Here is a 21,000-nt window from a genome sequence, read left to right on the forward strand (position 1 = left end):
AGAGATGTAGTAGTCCCAGAGTTAAGGATCCAAGGTCAGTTTTGCATTCACCTCCTAATGATTATGATGACTGACAGTGTTGGGATTAAAATAACATAAGACTTAATCATGCTCTTTCTCTCGTCTGCAGGTACTGTATGTTTTGATGTGAGGGATACCAACTCCCAGTCCCGTCATTGCCACCTCACCTGCTCTAAGATAACTGACGGGCCTACTGGGTGCCCAAGGCTGGTTAGGAAACACTGCTAGACACTAATGTAATTGTGTTGACCCGAGAGAATATGAAGTTTAGTAGCACTATAATTCATTCATCATATGCTATCTTCCCTGCTCCTCAGTTCTTAACTCTTTCCCTTTGTCTTTTACACTCTCACACCCCTCTCCCAAACTTCTTTCTTCCTGTGTGTTTTTTATGCACACCAGATGTGCATTGAAGTACAGGTTGAACTTGTATTTATAATATCATACTACAATTATAATATGTATAATGCATGTACTATGTATTTATAACACTTGGATAATGAACTTCTTTCATTAAAACTTTTCAAATTCTCTACTGGAGTTGGTTCACATTCTCTACTGGTTGAAATTAAGTCTCATTTGATGACATACTACACCTATCCTGTGTCCTCAGATCAGTGCAGATGAAGGAAATTAGATATGGAGATGAACCTGTTTTAGAGTATTTACATGACGCATAGGAAGTGTAGTGTAAGGTAAAACAAAAAAAATCTGGTTCTCATTCGTACCTGAACCACACCTTTATTTGCCAAGGTAGAGTATATGATCAGTGAATATATTGAATGTAGAGGCTACAATGTGGCGAACTCATGCTTGGTAATAACTACATGTATGTATGACTTTCATCTTTGGCACAATAATATTATATTCTATTCTATTCAATCCATAGGCTTCATTGATTCTATTCAAGCTGTGTTGATGTCAGTACAACCGGCAATGATAGCTGAGGTTCATAGCTAGCTAGCTAATATTGACATGATAATAATGACATGTAACAGTCATGTGTAACAGTTATTTTCTGCAATTCTACAGTCAGACTGATGGATCTTACATGGATGCTCCTGTACTAAGTGGACCTGCTGTCTGACTGATGGATCTTACATGGATGTACCTGTGGACCTACTGTCAGGGCTGGTGCTTCTGATGGTCCTGGCATGGTTTCGAGGCCTGTTCAGAAATCTGTGCTCATGAATGTGCGGTGGCAAAGGAAACTTTGATAATGAATAAAGTGGACTTCGTAGCTTTTATTGGTAAGGTTATCAATACAACTCGGGTTGTGGAAAGCAGAAATGCCAGGTTGAAGTTTATTGTGGAGATGGCAAAATAGATATTGGGGGTAACAGATGTTACTGTTGAAATGGTTGTTGACATGCTGAACAAACCTACGGGTGGAGTGTTTCAGCATGATATAGATAAAGTTAAATGGGGTTTGGAGGAGGGTGTGGAAGAAGTTAGGGATTTATTTGGTTTAGAATTTGTTCATGGTACTATAGAATTGGGCAGACCATTATTGATCGTACATTCCAGCACAGTAGGTGGTGACGTGCACTTAAACGATTGTTTGCGGACCGCCATGATATCATAGAAGAAGAATTATTATTATTATTATTATTATTGTTCATCTGAACCGGGCGTGCGCACTGCGCTGTCACCGCTTGCGAAGCAACACCAACCCGTGCGCGTACTGAAAACAAGATTGATCCTGCCTGGTGATAGGACATATCCCAGCAAAAACATAACATTTTATCGCCTATTTAGATCACAGAACACGGACTTTGAGACAGATCATACATAGAGGGGTGAGTTGAGTTGATTTTATTATCTTGATACAACGAAGCGGTAATGATGACGATGTGGCTGCAGTTGTTTTGCGCTTCCCGTCTGTCTCAAAATGGCGGAGAGGCAGTTACAGCAACAACACACGGTTGGGAAATTGATTATTGTAGCTAAATCATGACCTATCTTACTCTGATACATGTATCCAATGTTGTCTCGACGTGTAGTTTTAATCCATGACATTTGGAAACTTGGCTAGCATTCACATCGAGTTTGTTTACGTGGAACGTTAGCTTACTAAGGTTTTAAACTTTAGTAGCTAACATAGCAAGTCAGCATAGCAATTAGCCACGGATCAGTTGGTTCGACTTTAAATGGTCCGAATGCGGAATGCTTGATTGAAATTACAGAACTATAGAATATAGTATAGGTTTCTTACTTATAGTAGGTGACAATATCATGTTTGGTGAGATAACTTTGACAAGATAAAATGCTAACGAACCGCTTCAATTTCGGTCTTACTAGCTAACGTAACAAGCTGCATTCGTCAACTAGCTCACTGGCTGGAAGGGCGTATGTTGGTCATTGCTGCAACCTTGGATAGCCAATTCCCTCCATGCTAGATCATGTAGCCACCTACCGGTATGTTGGCTAGTAAACCACCTATTAAGTATCACCTTTGATTTACCACCTGCGCCGATATTTAATCTAGCTAAGGTAAGGAGTTGTCTACTTGTGTAAGCACTTTTGGAAAATGGCTAACTATAGTAACGTTAATGTTAGACGTTAGCCAACTAGGGCGTCAACTAGGTAACGTTAACGATCTTGCGTGCCATTTGAGTTAAATTAGTAACATCACATTTCTGGTGTTGATTCCTCGAGCATATATACACACATGTCGATCAAGGCTTAAATGGCTGAATGTCCAAAATAAATCACATCGTTCATGTGATGAAACGGCTTGTTTGCCACCATAATGTAAGTCTAACAGGGTGGAGTTTTGGCATTATGGTGTTCATCATGAATAACGTTACACAGATAGTGGTCTCTGGTTGTCTAGTGGCTACTCTACACCGAACATTGGCTGGGTTTATATCTGCATTTCGGTTCAGATAGTATAACGTTAAGCTAGATAACTGGCTAACGTTAGATTCACGATTTGTGTTGTCAACAGTTAGCAAGCCAGGATGGTATTTTCATGAGCCTTTATGGCAAAGACAACGTAGTTTGAGCTAGCTAGCTAACGTTAGCTGTCACTGGAGGGGACTCGTAGAAAATAAAAAAGTAACGTTAATGGCGTATTTCTGTAAGGACTAAATCCGCCATGGTTCGTTGGCATAGGCCCATGTGAAAATGAATGGCGTATAAGGTCTGTGGTAAACGCATTCTTAGATCTTATACACATTATTCTGAGATGTTCTTATGCAGCTAATGTCACATTTTGTGAATTTTGAATTATGTAATCGGAACAAGCACATTACGTTTTAGTAATTTAGCAGACGCTCTTATCTACCTGCCGCATATAAAGGCGTCATAATTCATAAAGGTCATGTTAACAGACTCTTTATTTCATAAGAAAAAAAAAACAATATACGATCTCCTAAGCCTGTGTTAACATTAGACCCTATTTTTGGTATTTATCCCAAAACCCAATTTCCCCATATGAATGGCTGAATGAACCAGAGGTAACTCTCTTCCGTTTATTAGGACTTCAAACTGGCTAGCTCTATTAGCCGAGGTTGTTTTGCATGGCCCACCCAGTGGGTGGAGATTACCCTTGAGGACCAATTGAATGGTCTAAAATGCACTATTAACTGGGTAGTTTGAGCCCTGGATGCTGATTAGGTGACTGCCGTGGTATACCATGGGTTTGACAAAAATATATTTTTACTGCTCTAATTACATTGGTAACCAGTTTATAATAGCAATAAGGTACCTCAGGGGTTTGAGGTATATGGCCTATATACCACGGCTTAGGGCTGTGTCCAGGCACGCCACTATGCGTCATGCTTAAGAACAGCACCTAGCCGTGGTATATTGGCCATATACCACACCCCCTCGTGCCTTATTGCTGAATTAACTCAGCTAACTTGCAGCACAGTGCCATACAAAACGAACTCTCCCAATGCTGTCTTGACACAGCTGTTTGTGATGTAGGCAGACATTACCTGGCAAATAATCTCCCTTTGAACCCAGTAACAATTTAACTTTTTTTTAAAACCAAATATCAAGGTACACCTGAGCTGAATTCTAGGTCATTATTTGCGTTTAAGCTAGTAGGCAGCTGTCATCCATGATTTGAGTGAGGGTGGAATGAACAGCGAGCAACAGGACATTAAAAAGGACATTTAAAAACAACAATTAATGAGCCTGTGCTAAACTTCACTGTTTTTGTCAGTCTGCTATTATTAGTGCATGTACAGTTGGGTCTGAAATTGACACGCTTAAAAATGATGAGCAAACATTATAATTAAAATATTGAGATATTATTTTATACTAATACAATTTCTCAGAGAATGAGATTTTGTTGAACTAATTTTTTTTTTCTCTCAAAGGTAGGGGTCAAAATGATTGACAACCATGTTTTAACACCTTCCAATATTTCACCTTTTTCTAAAATGTTTTAAGAGTTGGAGAACACATTGTGAGAGAGCTAAGACCATTCCTCCATACAGAATCCTTCCATATCCTTGATATCATTCATCTGCACTTATGGACTGGCCTCTTCATGTCTGTTGACTGAGATGGTCTTTTGCAAAATATTGATTTTGTGGCTAATTAACAATTTCTTTGTGGATTTTGATGTGTGCTTGAGGTTGTTGTCTTGCTGGAAGATCCACTTGTCTTGTGGCCAAGTTTCAGCCACCTGGCAGAGGCGTGTGTGTGTGTGTGTGTGTATATATATATATATATTATGTGTGTGTGTGTGTGTATATATATATATATATATATATATATATATACACATACATACATACACATATATGTATGTGTGTGTATATGTATGTGTGTATATGTATGTATGTATGTGTGTATATGTATATGTATATATGTATATGTATATGTTTTTTTGTGTATGTATGTGCGTGTGTGTGTCTTTGTACTGGGTAAAGTTCATGATGCCATTGACCTTAAGGATCCCAGGACCAGTGGAGGCAAAATATAAATACAAAACAAATAATTCAAAATTAAATTGCGTGCTAACTGTTTTGATGCCACAATTTTGAAATAGCTAATATTTTTATTTCACCATTCAACTCCATCGTCTATAGTCAACGGAAGACAGGCTATCAGCGTGTCACCCACCACTTTACAATGTGAGATTGAGGCAGTGTAATTGTACTTCAAATAATGAGGAATGTCTTACCTTGCTTCAAAATAGCCTAGCCAAAATCCAACCATAGAAAGGTGGAGGCAATTCTTTATAAAGACTAAGTCATGTCATTAACCAGAATTTCTCGCTTATTCGATTGGTTTTCAAAACTTTTTTTCGTTATCCAGAACCCAAATGCACAACCCTAGTCATATTAGCAACCCATACTATTTGTTGCTGTTATATTCCCTCTCTTTCTAAGTTTCTAACATAAATGTTTGTCTCTGTCAGATTAGGACTGGGTGATATGGCCAAAATATCATGTATGGTATTTTTCAAATCTTTGATGGTATGACGGTATTTTATGTTTTTGATTTAATAAAAGTTCAACATTTGCTTTATCAGCAGTGTGTGACCCTAGAGTGGCAACACATATTCAAAATTATTTCAATGGGTCTTTCTCAGTTCTGATTTGTTTTATACTTTTCAGTTCAACTTCAACCTAAAACAATTTCCATCAATTTTTGCATTTCCTGCACTCATTTGAGATCATTTCCAGACTACCACGATGTGGGCAAAAATACCAGGCCTTATTTTTAACCAAATGTTGCAATTGCGATTTAGATCAAAACACTTGGGTGAACTTCTGGAAACATGGAAATAGAATGTTTATTTTAATTCTATAGTTAGATTATAAATAATAGTGTGCACTTTGAATACAGTGTTGTTTGACATGACAACGAATGAAAATGCCATTGACGTGTTACAGTGACAGGGTAGGAACCAATATGATGTTCAGTGTTTCCTAGGGTACCCTATAATTTTTGGCTACATTAAATCTTCATTCATATAATTTTTGGCTACATTAAATCTTCATTCATATAGCCAACATATTCATGCTTACCTAGTCCTCTTTGATTTAGAAGATACTGTTGCACAAACAACATGCTGGTTTAAGCCTCCACCAGTACTGGTATCAGGCTGTATTAGCTAGATACCTTTGCTCTGACTCAGTACTTTATCTAGTTAGCTAACTAGCGATTAGCATTAGTGGCTAACACAATTTCGAGTAACTTGCTAAGAAAATACAAACTAGTTGTTTGCAGATGTAAGAAACACAATCTAATATTGTAATTATGGAATCAAATCAGATTTATTTATATACCCTTCGTACATCAGCTGATATCTCAAAGTGCTGTACAGAAACCCAGCCTAAAACCCCAAACGGCAAGCAATGCAGGTGTAGAAGCACGGTGGCTAGGAAAAACTCCCTAGAAAGGCCAAAACCTAGGAAGAAACCTAGAGAGGAACGAGGCTATGTGGGGTGGCCAGTCCTCTTCTGGCTGTGCCGGGTGAAGATTATAACAGAAAATGGCCAAGAAGTTCAAATGTTCATAAATGACCAGCATGGTCGAATTATAATAAGGCAGAACAGTTGAAATTGGAGCACCAGCATGGCCAGGTGGACTGGGGACAGCAAGGAGTCATCATGTCAGGTAGTCCTGGGGCATGGTCCTAGGGCTCAGGTCCTCCTAGAGAGAGAAAGAAAGAGAGAATTAGAGAGAGCACATGTGGGGTGGCCAGTCCTCTTCTGGCTGTGCCGGGTGGAGATTATAACAGAACATGGCCAAGATGTTCAAATGTTCATAAATGACCAGCATGGTCGAATAATAATAAGGCAGAACAGTTGAAACTGGAGCAGCAGCACGGCCAGGTGGACTGGGGACAGCAAGGAGTCATAATGTCACTTGTGGATTTATATTAAGATCAAAGTGGAAACAACATCGTTGTCATCAACATTGTTAATGCAATTCAGATCGAAATTGAGATATTGGTATGTGCAATATCCATATCGCAAGAGGCTGTGATTTTTCTTCTTTATTTGACGATCTGTTAATACATCAACAACTAGACTCCGGTACCTCCTCCAATGAGACGATCGAGACTGTTCATTCACTCCGCTTGGAATGCACATGCAGGCCAATCACGAGCTTCCCCGCTTAGAGCACACAGTAAGGTGCTGGTGGGTGAGGAGAGAAAGTGCTTTACCAAAGACGGTACAGTATGAGGTTTAGAAACTCTGTGGCTTTACCCCCGAGTGTGTGTTGGAAACATGAGTGATGTTAGTACTGACGACAGTGTCGTATATGGTGCCAAAGAAGGGTGCCTCTTCAGTGGTATGGCAGTATTTTGGCACCAGGCAAACCAATGACAACCAAATGCAAGTTGTTAAAAGTACCTCAGATTTGTGGCGACTACAAGAGGTAACACAACAAATTGATTCAATCATTTGAAGAATGGTGGTGAAAAAAAACCCAACAGCAGCAAAGCCCCTCAGCCACAACCAGCCACCTTCGTCAAACAGGCATTGATTGCCGATGTGTTTTCAAGTATAATGCCCTACCTAAAACATCCCGCAGACACATCAGAGGCTATCACCTACCACATAGCCAAATACATGGTTCCTATTTACAGTTGCAAAGACGGCCTCAAGAATATGATAAAAAGCTGGACAGGAGATTCAAGATTCCATCTTGCACATATTTCTCCAAAGTCGCCATCCCAACACTGTATAACAAAATTAAGGGAGAAGTTTAAACATGTCGCGTTGAATGACTGGACCAGACTCCAATGTTTTGGACACAGGCTGCACCCTGTAATCGGTAGGCTATGTGTTACATGTTTTTAAGGCATTTTGATATTCAATTTTAATGATTGAGCCTACTTATGCATCATTACACAATCATAAGGCTATGGCTGCCTGAATAAATAAATAATTAACTTAAGTTATTGAAGAACTCATAATGGTAAAATAGTAAATAGGAACTCTTTATTCATTAATACGTGCTGTGCTTATACCACACTATATTTTGATAAGTATTGAAGTTCCCACAAGTGCTGAGCAGGCCTACCTGGTTGGCATGAAAATGAACCACGGGAAAAGCATCCTCCATTTGCTGTTTAAGTGCATAGATGACATGTATTTTTTCCCGCTGCCCCTTGTTTGGAGATGGCTGCATCAAAACAAATTTCACCCATATACATTATTATTTACGTAGTATATGCAAAGACGAGATTAAATCAAGAATAGTCTGATGGGTGACAATATTAGCCTATATTATCACTTGTGGATGATGCCCAGCATTGTGACTTTTTCAACTCATAGTCGCGCACCTCATGTAGCCTAGCCTTTATGTTTTGATAAGGTTTGTGTCGCAATTTAAGTGGCCAAATAACTTCTTTAAAATGAAGCCCATTAATCCGCTTTACAAGGGTTGTAAAATAGCTTCATTAGCATACATAAGCAGCGTGTGAGTTTCACGTTTGGGGAAGATCATTTTAATTTTCAAATGCACCTTTGCAATTATGCATGTAATGCTTTTATTATATTCACTTTTGATAATGGTATTTTGTTGCTAATGGAACATTCACACGTATAGCCTACTACCATGTGCGCTTTGCTGTGCTTATAATGTGAAGAAATAGCTTAATAGTTTATCAACATTTTAAGCTAAACAACGCAGCGCTCCGGGCCAAGGGCACAATTCCCACTGGAAGCATGGATTTTTTTTTAGGGTGCATTACTGCCACACAGGGGATGCCGCCATGAAATGTGAGGCATTATCAAGTGCTTGTCAAATTGTGAATGAGAGACTGATAAAGTGTGTACGCCCTGCTAAAAAAAAACAAAGCAGAGCTCATGCCTTTCAAGCTACTTTTTTCAAATCATCATTAGTTGCATCATGCAGCCTTACAATGTATTAAAAATCAAAACATGTAGAACAACTAAAGTTACATTAATAACTCTAAATTAAGCATATAGGAGTACCTATTTCTTTGTTAACCGCTCAACACAGAATAGCCACATGTGCGCACTCCCTCAAATCGTTTCGAGAATTTTTTTATATTTTATCCAGTTTTGTTCAATTGTATTCTTCATACTATAAAATAATGCCACAGAATTCGAAGGTAATCTAATCTGCTAAATGTGTAGCCCACAGCCATTTGGCATAGCCAGATCAGGACCTAACATAAGGGGTGGCAGGTAGCTTAGTGGTTAGTGCGTTAAACCAGTAACAGATCAAATCCCGAGCTGACAAGGTAAAAATCTGTCGCTCTTAACTGACTTGCCTGGTTAAATAATGTATATATATATTATTTTTTTTACTCTATGCTATTCTGTTCTTCTGAAATAGACTACATTTTCTTTGTATCATGTTTCTTTAGACCTGTCTAAAATAACTAATGGATTTGTTGTGAAGGTGTAGGCTATATTAGATTGATTTATTAGACTTTTTAAAAATGTTCCAAAGGTCTGCATCAGTGGCTTGTAGGCTATACGTTGAAGCCAAGGAGATGCTAAATGTGTTTATGTTCATTAACGGTCAATTACCTTGAGACCGACCAGTTATTTGCTTGACAATCACCATCTGATGAAATGATCGCCACATCCCTAAACGGTACACAATTTGATCGAGTTCCTTCCTACAAATATCCTGGTATTTGGCTTGATACCAAATTGTAATGTCAATTTTAGATTATGGGGATATTATCTACACTACATACACAAACGTATGAGGACACCCCTTCAAATGACTGAATTCTGCTATTTCAGCCACATCCTTTCCTCTCAGGTGTATAAAATCAAGCACACCGCCATGCAATCTCCTTAGACAAACATTGCCAGTAGAATGACCTTACTGGGGAGTTCAATGACTTTCAACATGGCACCGTCAAATCAGGTTTTATTTGTCTCATGCATCGAATACCACAGGTGGAGACCTTACTGTCATAGGATGCCACCTTTCCAGCAAGTCACTTTGTTAAATCTATGCACTGCTAGAGCTGCCCAGTCAAGTGCAAGTACTGTTATTTCTCTAGGAGCAAGAACGGCTCAGCCTCAAAGTGGTAGGCCACACAAGCTCACAGAATGGGGCCGCTGATTGCTGAAGCTTGCAGCGCGTTAAAAATCATCTGTCCTAGGCTGCAACACTCAATACCAAGTTCATAACTGCGTCTGGAAGTAACGTCGGTACAATAACTGTTCGTCAGGAGCTTAATGAAATGGGTTTCCATGGCCGACCAGCCTAAGATCACCATGCGCAATGCCAAGCGTCGGCTGGAGTGGTGTAAAGCTCACTGCCATTGGACTCTGGAGCAGTGGAAACGCATTCTCTGGAGTGATGAATCACACTTCCACATCTGGCAGTCCGATGGACCAATCTGGGTTTGGCGGATGCCAAGAGAACGCTACCAGTCCCAATAAATAGTCCCAACTGTGAAGTTTTGTGAAGGAGGAATGATGGTCTGGGGCTGTTTTTGATGGTTTGGGTTAGGCTCCTTAGCTCCAGTGAAGGGAAATCTTAACGCTGTGCTTCCAACTTTGTGACAATAGTTTGGAGAAGGTATTTTCCTGTTTATGCATGACAATGCCCCCATGCACAAAGCAAGGTCCATACACAAATGGTTTGTCAAGATCGGTGTGAAAGAACTTGACTAGCATGCACAAAGCCCTGACCTCAACCCTATTGAACACCTCACCGACTGCAAGCCAGGCCTAATTTCCCAACATCAGTGCCCGACTTTACTAATGCTCTTGTGGCTGAATGGAAGCAAGTCCCCCCCACAATGTTCCAACATCTAGTGGAAAGTCTTCCCAGAAGAGTGGAGGCTGTTAAAGCAGAAAATCGGACCAACTCCATATTAAGGCCCATGATTTTAGAATGAGATGTGTATCTGACACAAGCTACATTCCTTGCCAAATGACAACCGTTTAATCACAAATTCTAGATCCAATGGTTGATTTGAAGTAGTAAAATGTGTTCCAACGAGCTGCAGTTTTGAATTAATTTCTTTGTCTATTTTCCGTCTTAGGCTACTTTGCGAACTGCTAGTGCCATTCAAATTTCGTTGGCCTAGGCCAGAACACGAACAGTCAAATGCCCATCCCTTTGTGTGTGGCCTAAATGTTGTCCAGTAATACTAGCCCTAGCTCCTCTCTAAGAACCCGGTTGTCTATAGGGGCCTTGTGTGTCTATGACTCTCTGGATGGTTTGGAGAGTTAGTCTCCTAGCTAAGTCTACTGTGGTATTATTTGCTATACGGTCTGGCTGTTGGGTATGATGTAGTTCACAGATTGAGAGATGGACAGGAGACAAGTAACTGACCAACTGGCTAAGATCTACCTTGAGATCTGTGGTGCATGCTACATGAAATTTTGGCGCAAAACTTAACGTTTGACTGGACTGCATTAGTTATTCACGTGTTCACTAATACAGTTCCTTCAGAAAGTATTCACACCACCCTTGATTTTTCCAAATTTAGTTGTTACAAAGTGGGATTAAAATGGATTTAATTGTATTTTAAAAATCAGCGATCTACACAATACTCCAAAGTAAAAAAATATATATTTTTAAATATGTCCACAGTTTCGGCCCCCCCTTAGGTTCTCTTGCAGGCTATTCCAGAGGCTGTGGGCATAATAACTAAATCATCTCACACTTTCTTTTTTTTGTTACATTTGTGCCCGGGTGTGGATAAAAACACTGGTGGGATAGCACTGCTAGCGTTAGACTGCTCTGTTTTCACAATGGCTAGCAGCTAACTGCTACTTAACAGGAATCCTGGACACACACTTGCAGTTCCATCCATAAAGTCTCACCGTGTTGCAGAATCCGTAATGATACAAACTTTACCTATGATTAAAAATGCTGTTCATTGACTACAGCTCAGTATTTAACACCATAGTACCCTCCAAACTCGTCATTAAGCTCGAGACCCTGGGTCTCGACCCTGCCCTGTCCAACAGGGTCCTGGATAGTCTGATGGGCCGCCCCTAGGAAACAACATCTCCACCCCGCTGATCCTCAACACTGGGGCCCCACAAGGGTGCGTTCTCAGCCCTCTCCTGTACTCCCTGTTCACACTACAGTGGTAGGCTTGATTACCAACAACGACGAGACGGCCTACAAGGAGGAAGTGAGGACCCTCGGAGTGTGGTGTCAGGAAAATAACCTCACACTCAACGTCAACAAAACAAAGGAGGTGATCGTGGACTTTAGGAAACAGGAGAGGGAGCAACCCCAACCCCTAATTCACATCGAGGGCACAGTAGTGGTGGAAAGGTGGAAAATTTTAAGTTCCTCGGCGTACACATCACGGACAAACTGAAATGGTCCACCCACACAGACAGCGTGGTGAAGAAGGCGCAACAGTGCCGCTTCAACCTCAGGAGGCTGAAGAAATTCGGCTTGTCACTTAAAACACTGACAAACTTTTACAGATGCACATCGAGAGCATCCTGTCGGGCTGTATCACCACCTGGTACGGCAACTCCTCCCACAACCGTAAGGCTCTGAGGTCGGGTAGTGAGGTCGGCACAACGCATTACACATTGCCCTCCAGGACACCTACAACATCCGATGTCACAGGATGGCCAAAAAGATCATCAAGGACAACAACTACCCGAGACACTGCCTGTTCATCCCGCTATCATCCAGAAGCAAGGTCAGTACAGGTGCATCAAAGATGTGACAGAGAGACAGATGTTTTCCAATCTCAAGGCCATCAAATTGTTAAACAGCCATCACTAACATTGATTGGCTGCTGCCAACATACTGACTCAAATCTCATGCCACTTAATAATTAATAGTAAAAAATAGAAAAATTAAAATAAAATCACTAGTCACTTTAAACAATGCCACTTTACACTGCTCAAAGAAATAAAGAGAACACTAAAATAACACATCTTAGATCTGAATGAATGAAATATTCTTATTAAATACTTTTTTCCCCTACATAGTTGAATGTGCTGACGAATAAAATCACGGACAAATTATCAATGAAAATCCAATTTATCAACCCATGGAGGTCTGGATTTGGAGTCACACTCAAAATGATAGTGGAAAACCACACTACAGGCTGATCCAACTTTGATGTAATGTCCTTAAACAAGTCAAAATGAGGCTCAGTAGTGTGTGTGGCCTCCACGTGCCTGTATGACCTCCCTACAACGCCTAGGTATGCTCCTGATGAGGTGGCGGATGGTCTCCTGAGGGATCTCCTCCCAGACCTGGACTAAAGCATCCACCAACTCCTGGACAGTCTGTGGTGCAACGTGGTGTTGGTGGATAGAGCGAGACATGATGTCCCAGATGTGCTCAATTGGATTCAGGTCTGGGGAACGGGCGGGCAAGTCCATAGCATCAATGCCTTCCTCTTGCAGGAACTGCTGACACTCCAGCCACATGAGGTCTAGCATTATCTTGCATTAGGAGGAACCCAGGGCCAACCGCACCAGCATATGGTCTCACAAGGGGTCTGAGGATCTCATCTCGGTACCTAATGGCAGTCAGGCTACCTCTGGCGAGCACACGGAGGGCTGTGCGGCCCCCCAAAGAAATGCCACCCCACACCATGACTGACCCACCGCCAAACCGGTCATGCTGGAGGATGTTGCAGGCAGCAGAACGTTCTCCACGGCGTCTCCAGACTCTGTCACGTCTGTCACATGTGCTCAGTGTGAACCTGCTTTCATCTGTGAAGAGAACAGGGCGCCAGTGGCAAATTAGCCAATCTTGGTGTTCTCTGGCAAATGCCAAACGTCCTGCACGGTGTTGGGCTGTAAGCACAATCCCCACCTGTGGGGGTTGGGCCCTCATACCACCCTCATGGAGTCTGTTTCTGACCGTTTGAGCAGACACATGCACATTTGTGGCCTGCTGGAGGTCATTTTGCAGGGCTCTGGCAGTGCTCCTCCTGCTCTTTCTTGCACAAAGGTGGAAGTAGCGGTCCTGCTGCTGGGTTGTTTCCCTCCTTCGGTCTCCTCCACGTCTCCTGATGTACTGGTCTGTCTCCTGGTAGCGCCTCCATGCTCTGGACACTACGCTGACAGACACCGCAAACCTTCTTGCCACAGCTCTCATTGATGTTCCATCCTGGATGAGCTGCACTACCTGAGCCACTTGTGTGGGTTATAGACTCCGTCTCATGCTACCACTAGAGTGAAAGCACCGCCAGCATTCAAAAGTGACCAAAACATCAGCCAGGAAGCATAGGAACTGAGAAGTGGTCTGTGGTCACCACCTGCAGAACCACTCCTTTATTTTTGAGCAGTGTATTTTGATTACAAACCATACATTATTCATCTCAGATGTACAGTTGAAGTCGGATGTTTACATACACAAATTTCTTGTTAAGAAACTACAGTTTTGTCAAGTCTGTTAGTACATCTACTTTGTGCATGACACTAGTAATTTTCCTAACAATTGTTTACAGACCGATTATTTCACATTATTGCACTGGAATTGTCACTGCGTCACAATTCCACTGCATCAGAAGTTTACATACACTAAGTTGACTGTGCCTTTTAAACATCATGGAATATTTCAGAAAATTATGTCTTGGTTTAGAAGCTTCATTGACGTCATTTGAATCTATTGGAGGTGTGCCTGTGGATGTATTTCAAGCCCTTCCTTCAAACTCAGTGCCTCTTTGCTTGACATCATGGGAAAATCCAAAGAAATCAGCCAAGACCTCAGAAAAAAATTGTAGACCTTCACAAGTCTGGTTCATCCTTGGGAGCAATTTCCAAACGCCTGAAGGTACCACGTTTATCTTTACAAACAATAGTACGCAAGTATAAACACCATGGGACGACGCAACCGTCATACCGCTGAGGAAGGAGACGTGTTCTGTCTCCTAGAGATGAACGTACTTTGGTGCGAAAAGTGAAAATCAATCCCAGAACAACAGCAAAGGACCTTGTGAAGATGCTGGAGGAAACAGGCACAAAAGTATCTATATTCACAGTAAAACGAGTCCTATATCGACCTAACCTGAAAGGTCGCTCAGCAAGGAAGAAACCACTGCACCAAAACCGCCATAAAAAAGCCAGACTACGGTTTGCAACTGCCAATGGGGACAAAGATTGTACTTTTTGGAGAAATGTCCTCTGGTCTGATGAAACAAAAATAGATCTGTTTTGCCATAATGACCATCGTTATGTTTGGAGGAAAAAGGGGGGGGCTTGCAAGCCGATGAACACCAACCCAAACGTGAAGCACGGGGTGGCAGCATCATGTTGTGGGGTGCTTTACTGCAGGAAGGACTGGTGCACTTCACAAAATAGAAAGCATCATGAGGAAGAAAAATGATGTGGATATATTGAACTAACATCTCAAGACATCAGTCAGGACTGTTCCTTGGCCGTCATTGAAAATAAGAATTTGTTCTTAACTGACTTGCCTAGTAAAATAAAGGTGTAAAAAAAAAAAATTGTTAAAGCTTGGTTGCAAATGCGTCTTCCAAATGGACAATGACCCCAAGCATACTTCCAAGGTTGTGACAAAATAGCTTAAGGACAACAAAGTCAAGGTATTGGAGTGGCCATCACAAAGCCCTGACCTCAAGCCTATAGAGAGTTTGTGGGCAGAACTGAAAAAGCGTGTGCAAGCAAGGAGGCCTGCAAGTCTGTCTCAGTTGTACTAGTTCTTTCAGGAGGAATGGGCCAAAATTCACTCAACTTATTGTGGGAAGCTTGTGGAAGGCTAACCAAAATGTTTGACCCAAGTTAAACAATTTAAAGGCAATGCTATCAAATACGAATTGAGTGTATGTAAACTTCTGACCCACTGGGAATGTGATGAAAGATGTGAAAGCAACTGAAATCAATCATTCTCTCTACTATTATTCTGACATTTCACATTCTTAAAATAAAGTGGTGATCCTAACTGACCTCAGACTGGGAATTTTTACTCCGATTAAATGTCAGGAATTGAGAAAAACTGTGTTTAAATGTATTTGGCTTAGGTGTATGTAAACTTCCGACTTCAACTGTAAATTCAGCAAAACAATAAACATGCTGGAGGGTCATGTCAGGATGGGTCATGTCAGGATGAGCCTGTAGGAAGGGTACCACATGAGGGAGGAGGATGTCTTCCCTGTAACGCACAGCATTGAGATTGCCTGCAATGACAACAAGCTCAGTCCGATGGTGCTGTGACACACCGCCCCAGACCATGACGGACCCTCCACCTCCAATTTGATCCCGCTCCAGAGTACAGGCCTCGGTGTAACGCTCATTCCTTCGACGATAAACGCGAATCCGACCATCACCCCTGGTGAGACAAAACCGTGACTCGTTCAGTGAAGAGCACTTTCTGCCAGTCCAGCGACGGTGGGTTTGTGCCCATAGGTGACGTTGTTGCCGGTGATGTCTGTTGAGGACCTGCCTTACAACAGGCCTACAAGCCCTCAGTCCAGCCTCTATCAGCCTATTACGGACAGTCTGAGCACTGATGGAGGGATTGTGCGTTCCTGGTGTAACTTGGGCAGTTGTTGCCATCCTGTACCTGTCCCGCAGGTGTGATGTTCTGATGTACTAATCCTGTGCAGGTTTTTGATGCACGTGGTCTACCACACCTCCCTTTAGCCTTGTATTCGGCGTCTCACAGTACTGACATTTCTTGCAATTTCTTGACCTAGCCACATCTGCAGTCCTCATCCCTCCTTGCAGCATAGCTAAGGCACGTTCACACAGATGAGCAGGGACCCTGGGCATCTTTCTTTGGGGTTTTCCAGAGTCAGTAGAAAGGCCTCTTTAGTGTCCTAAGTTTTCAGAACTGTGACCTTAATTGCCTACCGTCTGTAAGCTTTTAGTGTCTTAACGACCGTTCCGCAGGTGCATGTTCATTAATTGTTTATGGTTCATTGAAGAAGAATGGGAAACAGTGTTTAAACCCTTTACAATGAAGATCTGTGAAGTTATTTGGATTTTTATGAATTATCTTTGAAAGACAGGGCCCTGAAAAAGGGACGTTTCTTTTTTTGTTGAGTTTATATAGCTCTATTAGCCTAAACCTGTTCCACACCTGTCAGTACAGACTGAAAGGAGCAGTGAGCCTTGCCATTAGACAGAATGGCAGATATCAGTCATTGTTTGTGTACCGTGTTCATTTCTTATCTGTAATTGTTTTTCCGTCAACAGTACATTTTTGTCTTTCTCTTCCACTCTCCCTCTACCTCTGTTTTGCTTTTCTCCCCCGTGTTTTCTGGCTGCCTCTCTCTCTCTCTTTCTGTGTGTCTCTTTGGCTCTCTCTCTGTCTGCCTGTCTGTCTTTGTGGAATACCAGTTATAGTTTCTGAGGGTTGAAGTCTGAACAACTGACCGAGGGACCTGAGAACCCCCCTACACCATCTCACCCTGTCTCACCCGCATCCCTCAGAGGGAGAGAGCAGCCACTACAGCCAACATGGTGCTGTCACAGAGACAACGAGACGAACTGTAAGTACACGCGCGCGCACACACACACACACTAGTGATATGGGCGGGAGGTGATCGATAGTTACATATCGCAATATTATTTTGGGCGATATTACATTGATACTTTGACTCAAAGTATCGATTTGTAATGCTAGGTAGCATTAGCTAGCGATAGCTGGCTGTACATTTGCCAAAACGCCAATATTTTTCATCCTATGGTTTGTTTTAAATCTTTTTAAACCGTGCGGCAACATGTTTTCCGCACCTATTTCCTTGACTGCTCAAAACAAATTTTGTCATGCTCTTTTTTTCTCTCTCTGCAGCAGGAATATAGTGAGCAACATGTTTGGAACATCAGATTGCAATAAAATCTCAGTATCAAATCGCAATACATATCGTATACACATCATTTTGTGAGGTCCCTGGCAATTCCCAGACCCAATTTTTTGGGGTGTGTGTTAGGATGTTTTCACACTTGGTCCCTTTCAGACAATGTTTTTACTTAGTGCGGTTTGCTTAATTTTTTCAGTGCAGTTTGAACACTCCAAAGGATCTCAGACCCCTCAAAAGAGCCCCCGATGTGAAGCGAATAGAGTTTTTTTTAGTTCTCTTTTTTGTGGCACCAATGTGAGCGTTTATGGCAGAGTAACCGGTGTTGCAGTACTCTAGTGGCTGGTGTGGGAATTATGACATGGGAGCTTTTGCATTAACATTGTCCTAAAAAGGGAACCGGAGGTGGTCTCGGGTTTGAGTTCCTTTTTAAGCGAACTGCACTGAGTTCACAAAAATTTGCCGAAAGAGAACACGTGAGAAAACACCCTTAGATGGGCATTTGAAATTATTTCACTATTTAAATAATATCATTATGTTTGGGGGGATATCCGGATAGTTGAAAATATTTGCTCTAGTCTCTTGACCAATCAGAATTATGCTTAAAAAGGCCACAGCAAACAATGCACACTTATTTTTAGGGTAATATTTTGGAGTAACAGTAGCCTACGCTAAAAACAGTGAAAAGTGTGCTGTTCGCCATCATATGATTTTAGATTATTATTGTTATTTATTTATTTTGAGTTTTTTTTGCCTTGATCTGTGTCAGGTCTTGTGGACCCTCGGTTGGTACGCGCCTGTAGGCTAATTTGAAGTGGGGAAAATAGCATATGGTTGTCAGGGCTGACCGGAGGGCAAGATGTGCTATGATATTAAAATGTATTTTCTTGTAAAACCAGGGGAGAATGACAGCCCCCTCTCATTGAAGCCATGAAGGTTAATGTTAACCGGGGAACTGCAGGCTGTTTTCAGAACTCTGTATCCCCGGGGCTCTACGCTGACCCTTTTTTGCAAGATGTTCGAAGTTATAAAATGTAGGTGCACACAAAGAAATTTAGGCACACAGTGAAAAATACTTGATCAGGATCGAGGGAAAGATGAACAGAGCAAAGTCCTTGATGAAAACCTTCTCAGGACCTCAGACTGGGGGTCAAGGTTCACCTTCCAACAAGACAAAGACCCTAAGCACACAGCCAAGACAACACAGGAGTGGCTTCGGGATAAGTCTCTGAATGTCCTTGAGTGGCCCAGCCAGAGCCCGGGCTTGAACCCGATCGAACATCTCTGGAGAGACCTGAAAATAGCTGTGCAGCAACGCTCCCCATCCAACCTGACAGGGCTTGAGAGGATATGCAGAGAAGACTGGAAGATACTCTCCAAATACAGGTGTGCCAAGCTTGTAGCGTCATAACAAGAAGACTCATGGTTATAATCACTGCCAAATGTGCTTCAACAAAGCACTGAGTTAAGGGTCTGAATACTTATGTAAATGTGACACACATACCACATTCTCTCTGAAAAAATTGTGCGCACACACTCACACTCCCATTCTTTCCCTCTCTCCGACACTCACACATATTACAATTATCCAACAGCCATTTGAGGAGTGCTGATGATGTCAGAGATGTTTTGTTGCTGCTCATAGAAAATGTAGCCCTCATCAGAGAATGGAACCAGGCTGCCACTCAGACATACAACTCTGTGTGCGCGCATGCGGTTTTGGTCGTGTTGGTCAATCTGCTTCTCCTGAGTGTCGCCATGTTTCCATGACAACCATAAACACACCATCTGTGATTCAATTCTCAGTGTCGTTTTCCTAGAGGAAACATATCACTGGACTTCACACTCGAGCACACACACCCACTTTCACTGCAGCACAGCTTCTGCCAGACAGACAGGGTGTGGTCGCTTTCTGCCTTAAGGTGGAACTAAGATTTCTCTTAAGGTAGAACTGCTAATATCACTGTTGTCATTCAAGGATACATTTAGCAATAAGTCATCACAGAAAACACTGACTCAATAAAACATGCTCGGTTGAAACTGGAACGGTGCACTAACTCAATGTACGTTACAGATCATTTTTGTAGGTTACATACCTTTTTATGATACTCTGAAAACCACTCTTGGAAATTGTCCTAATATGGAAGAACTTTAAAAAGCATGACCATGGCAGCAATTAAAACACTTTTACAAGGGTTTGAGTGAGAGGTCTAACTGGTGTCTCCAGGTGGCCACACACCCCTTCAAACTGTGCACAGTTCCTAAGTAATTTCAATGCACTTTTGAGTCAAGGAAAGAGGTGCTTTCTTTTAGCTCTCCTAGCTTTGCCGTTGAGGAACTGAAGCAAGCACACTTGCAGTTTTTGTTTTGGAATACAGCCCTGCATCCACACCCTAACACAATTACGGTTGTTTACGCAATCCCCAAAAGTTCCTTTATAAATCCCAATCTGGGTCAGGTGTGCATAACTCGAATCCAACATGGATTGTTAAAGAATCTGATCTTAGTGTTAGGCTTTCAGAAGGCACTTCAGACAAACGGATTGTAATTCTGGTGCGCATAGAATGCAATCATGAGTGCTTTCAAGTGCGTGTTCCACAGCAGATGTTCTTCACAATATGACAAGCAGGCTCATTCTTTCAGGACAACGCAGGGTGTCACACATGTCATCCTTGTAACTGTGGATCAAACATGGCAGTAATAAATATTTGATAATGAAAATGTGTAGTGCACATTTGGACTCAAGGGTGTGTGGTTTTCTTCTGTGACATCAAAGCAGTGTTATAACACTCAATGTTTCCCTCACTCAGAGTAGCCCAATTAGCGAGGGGGATGGAGGCATTTTGTCACGCGTGTTGCTATAATGGCTGTCAGTCAAAACTTATACAGCGCTGTGAAGCGGAGAACCTGAGCCCTGACGTTATGTGTAGCATGTGTCTGTACAGCCACTGCGTTCAAATTCTCTCTCTCTCTCTCTGTCTCTGTGTGTTAGAAACCGAGCTATAGCAGACTACCTACGCTCCAATGGCTATGAGGAAGCCTATTCCACCTTCAAGAAAGAGGCTGAATTAGATATGGTAAGAGCACACACACACTAACTAACCCCACATATTCCCGATTTGCAACACTAACCTATTATTTTCTTTCCTCACAACAATTTTAAACCTAGAGATCATTCTCTCATATTTCCATTTCTGTCTCCCCTCCCTTTCTTCCACAGAATGAGGAGTTAGATAAGAAGTACGCTGGTCTTTTGGAAAAGAAATGGACTTCTGTCATCAGATTACAGAAGAAGGTGA

The 21,000-nt window shown here is 41.8% G+C and overlaps 1 protein-coding gene across 5 annotated transcripts in view; it reads left to right on the forward strand.

Moving 5' to 3' along the window:
* Positions 1–768: 768 nt before the first annotated feature.
* LOC135514656 (lissencephaly-1 homolog B) overlaps positions 769–21,000 on the forward strand; it is a 54,715-nt gene continuing 34,483 nt past the window's right edge. The window contains exons 1-5 of one of the 5 annotated variants that reach the window (XM_064938145.1): positions 769–850; positions 1,054–1,271; positions 17,241–17,392; positions 20,694–20,778; positions 20,922–20,996. In XM_064938145.1, the coding sequence (XP_064794217.1) occupies positions 17,361–17,392; positions 20,694–20,778; positions 20,922–20,996 (192 nt within the window). In that variant the 5' untranslated portion in view covers positions 769–850; positions 1,054–1,271; positions 17,241–17,360. The other 4 variants (XM_064938143.1, XM_064938144.1, XM_064938146.1 and 1 more) reach the window with 4 other exon arrangements.

The sequence above is a fragment of the Oncorhynchus masou genome, chromosome 26 (genome assembly GCF_036934945.1).
Source record: "Oncorhynchus masou masou isolate Uvic2021 chromosome 26, UVic_Omas_1.1, whole genome shotgun sequence".
NCBI lineage: Eukaryota > Metazoa > Chordata > Actinopteri > Salmoniformes > Salmonidae > Oncorhynchus > Oncorhynchus masou.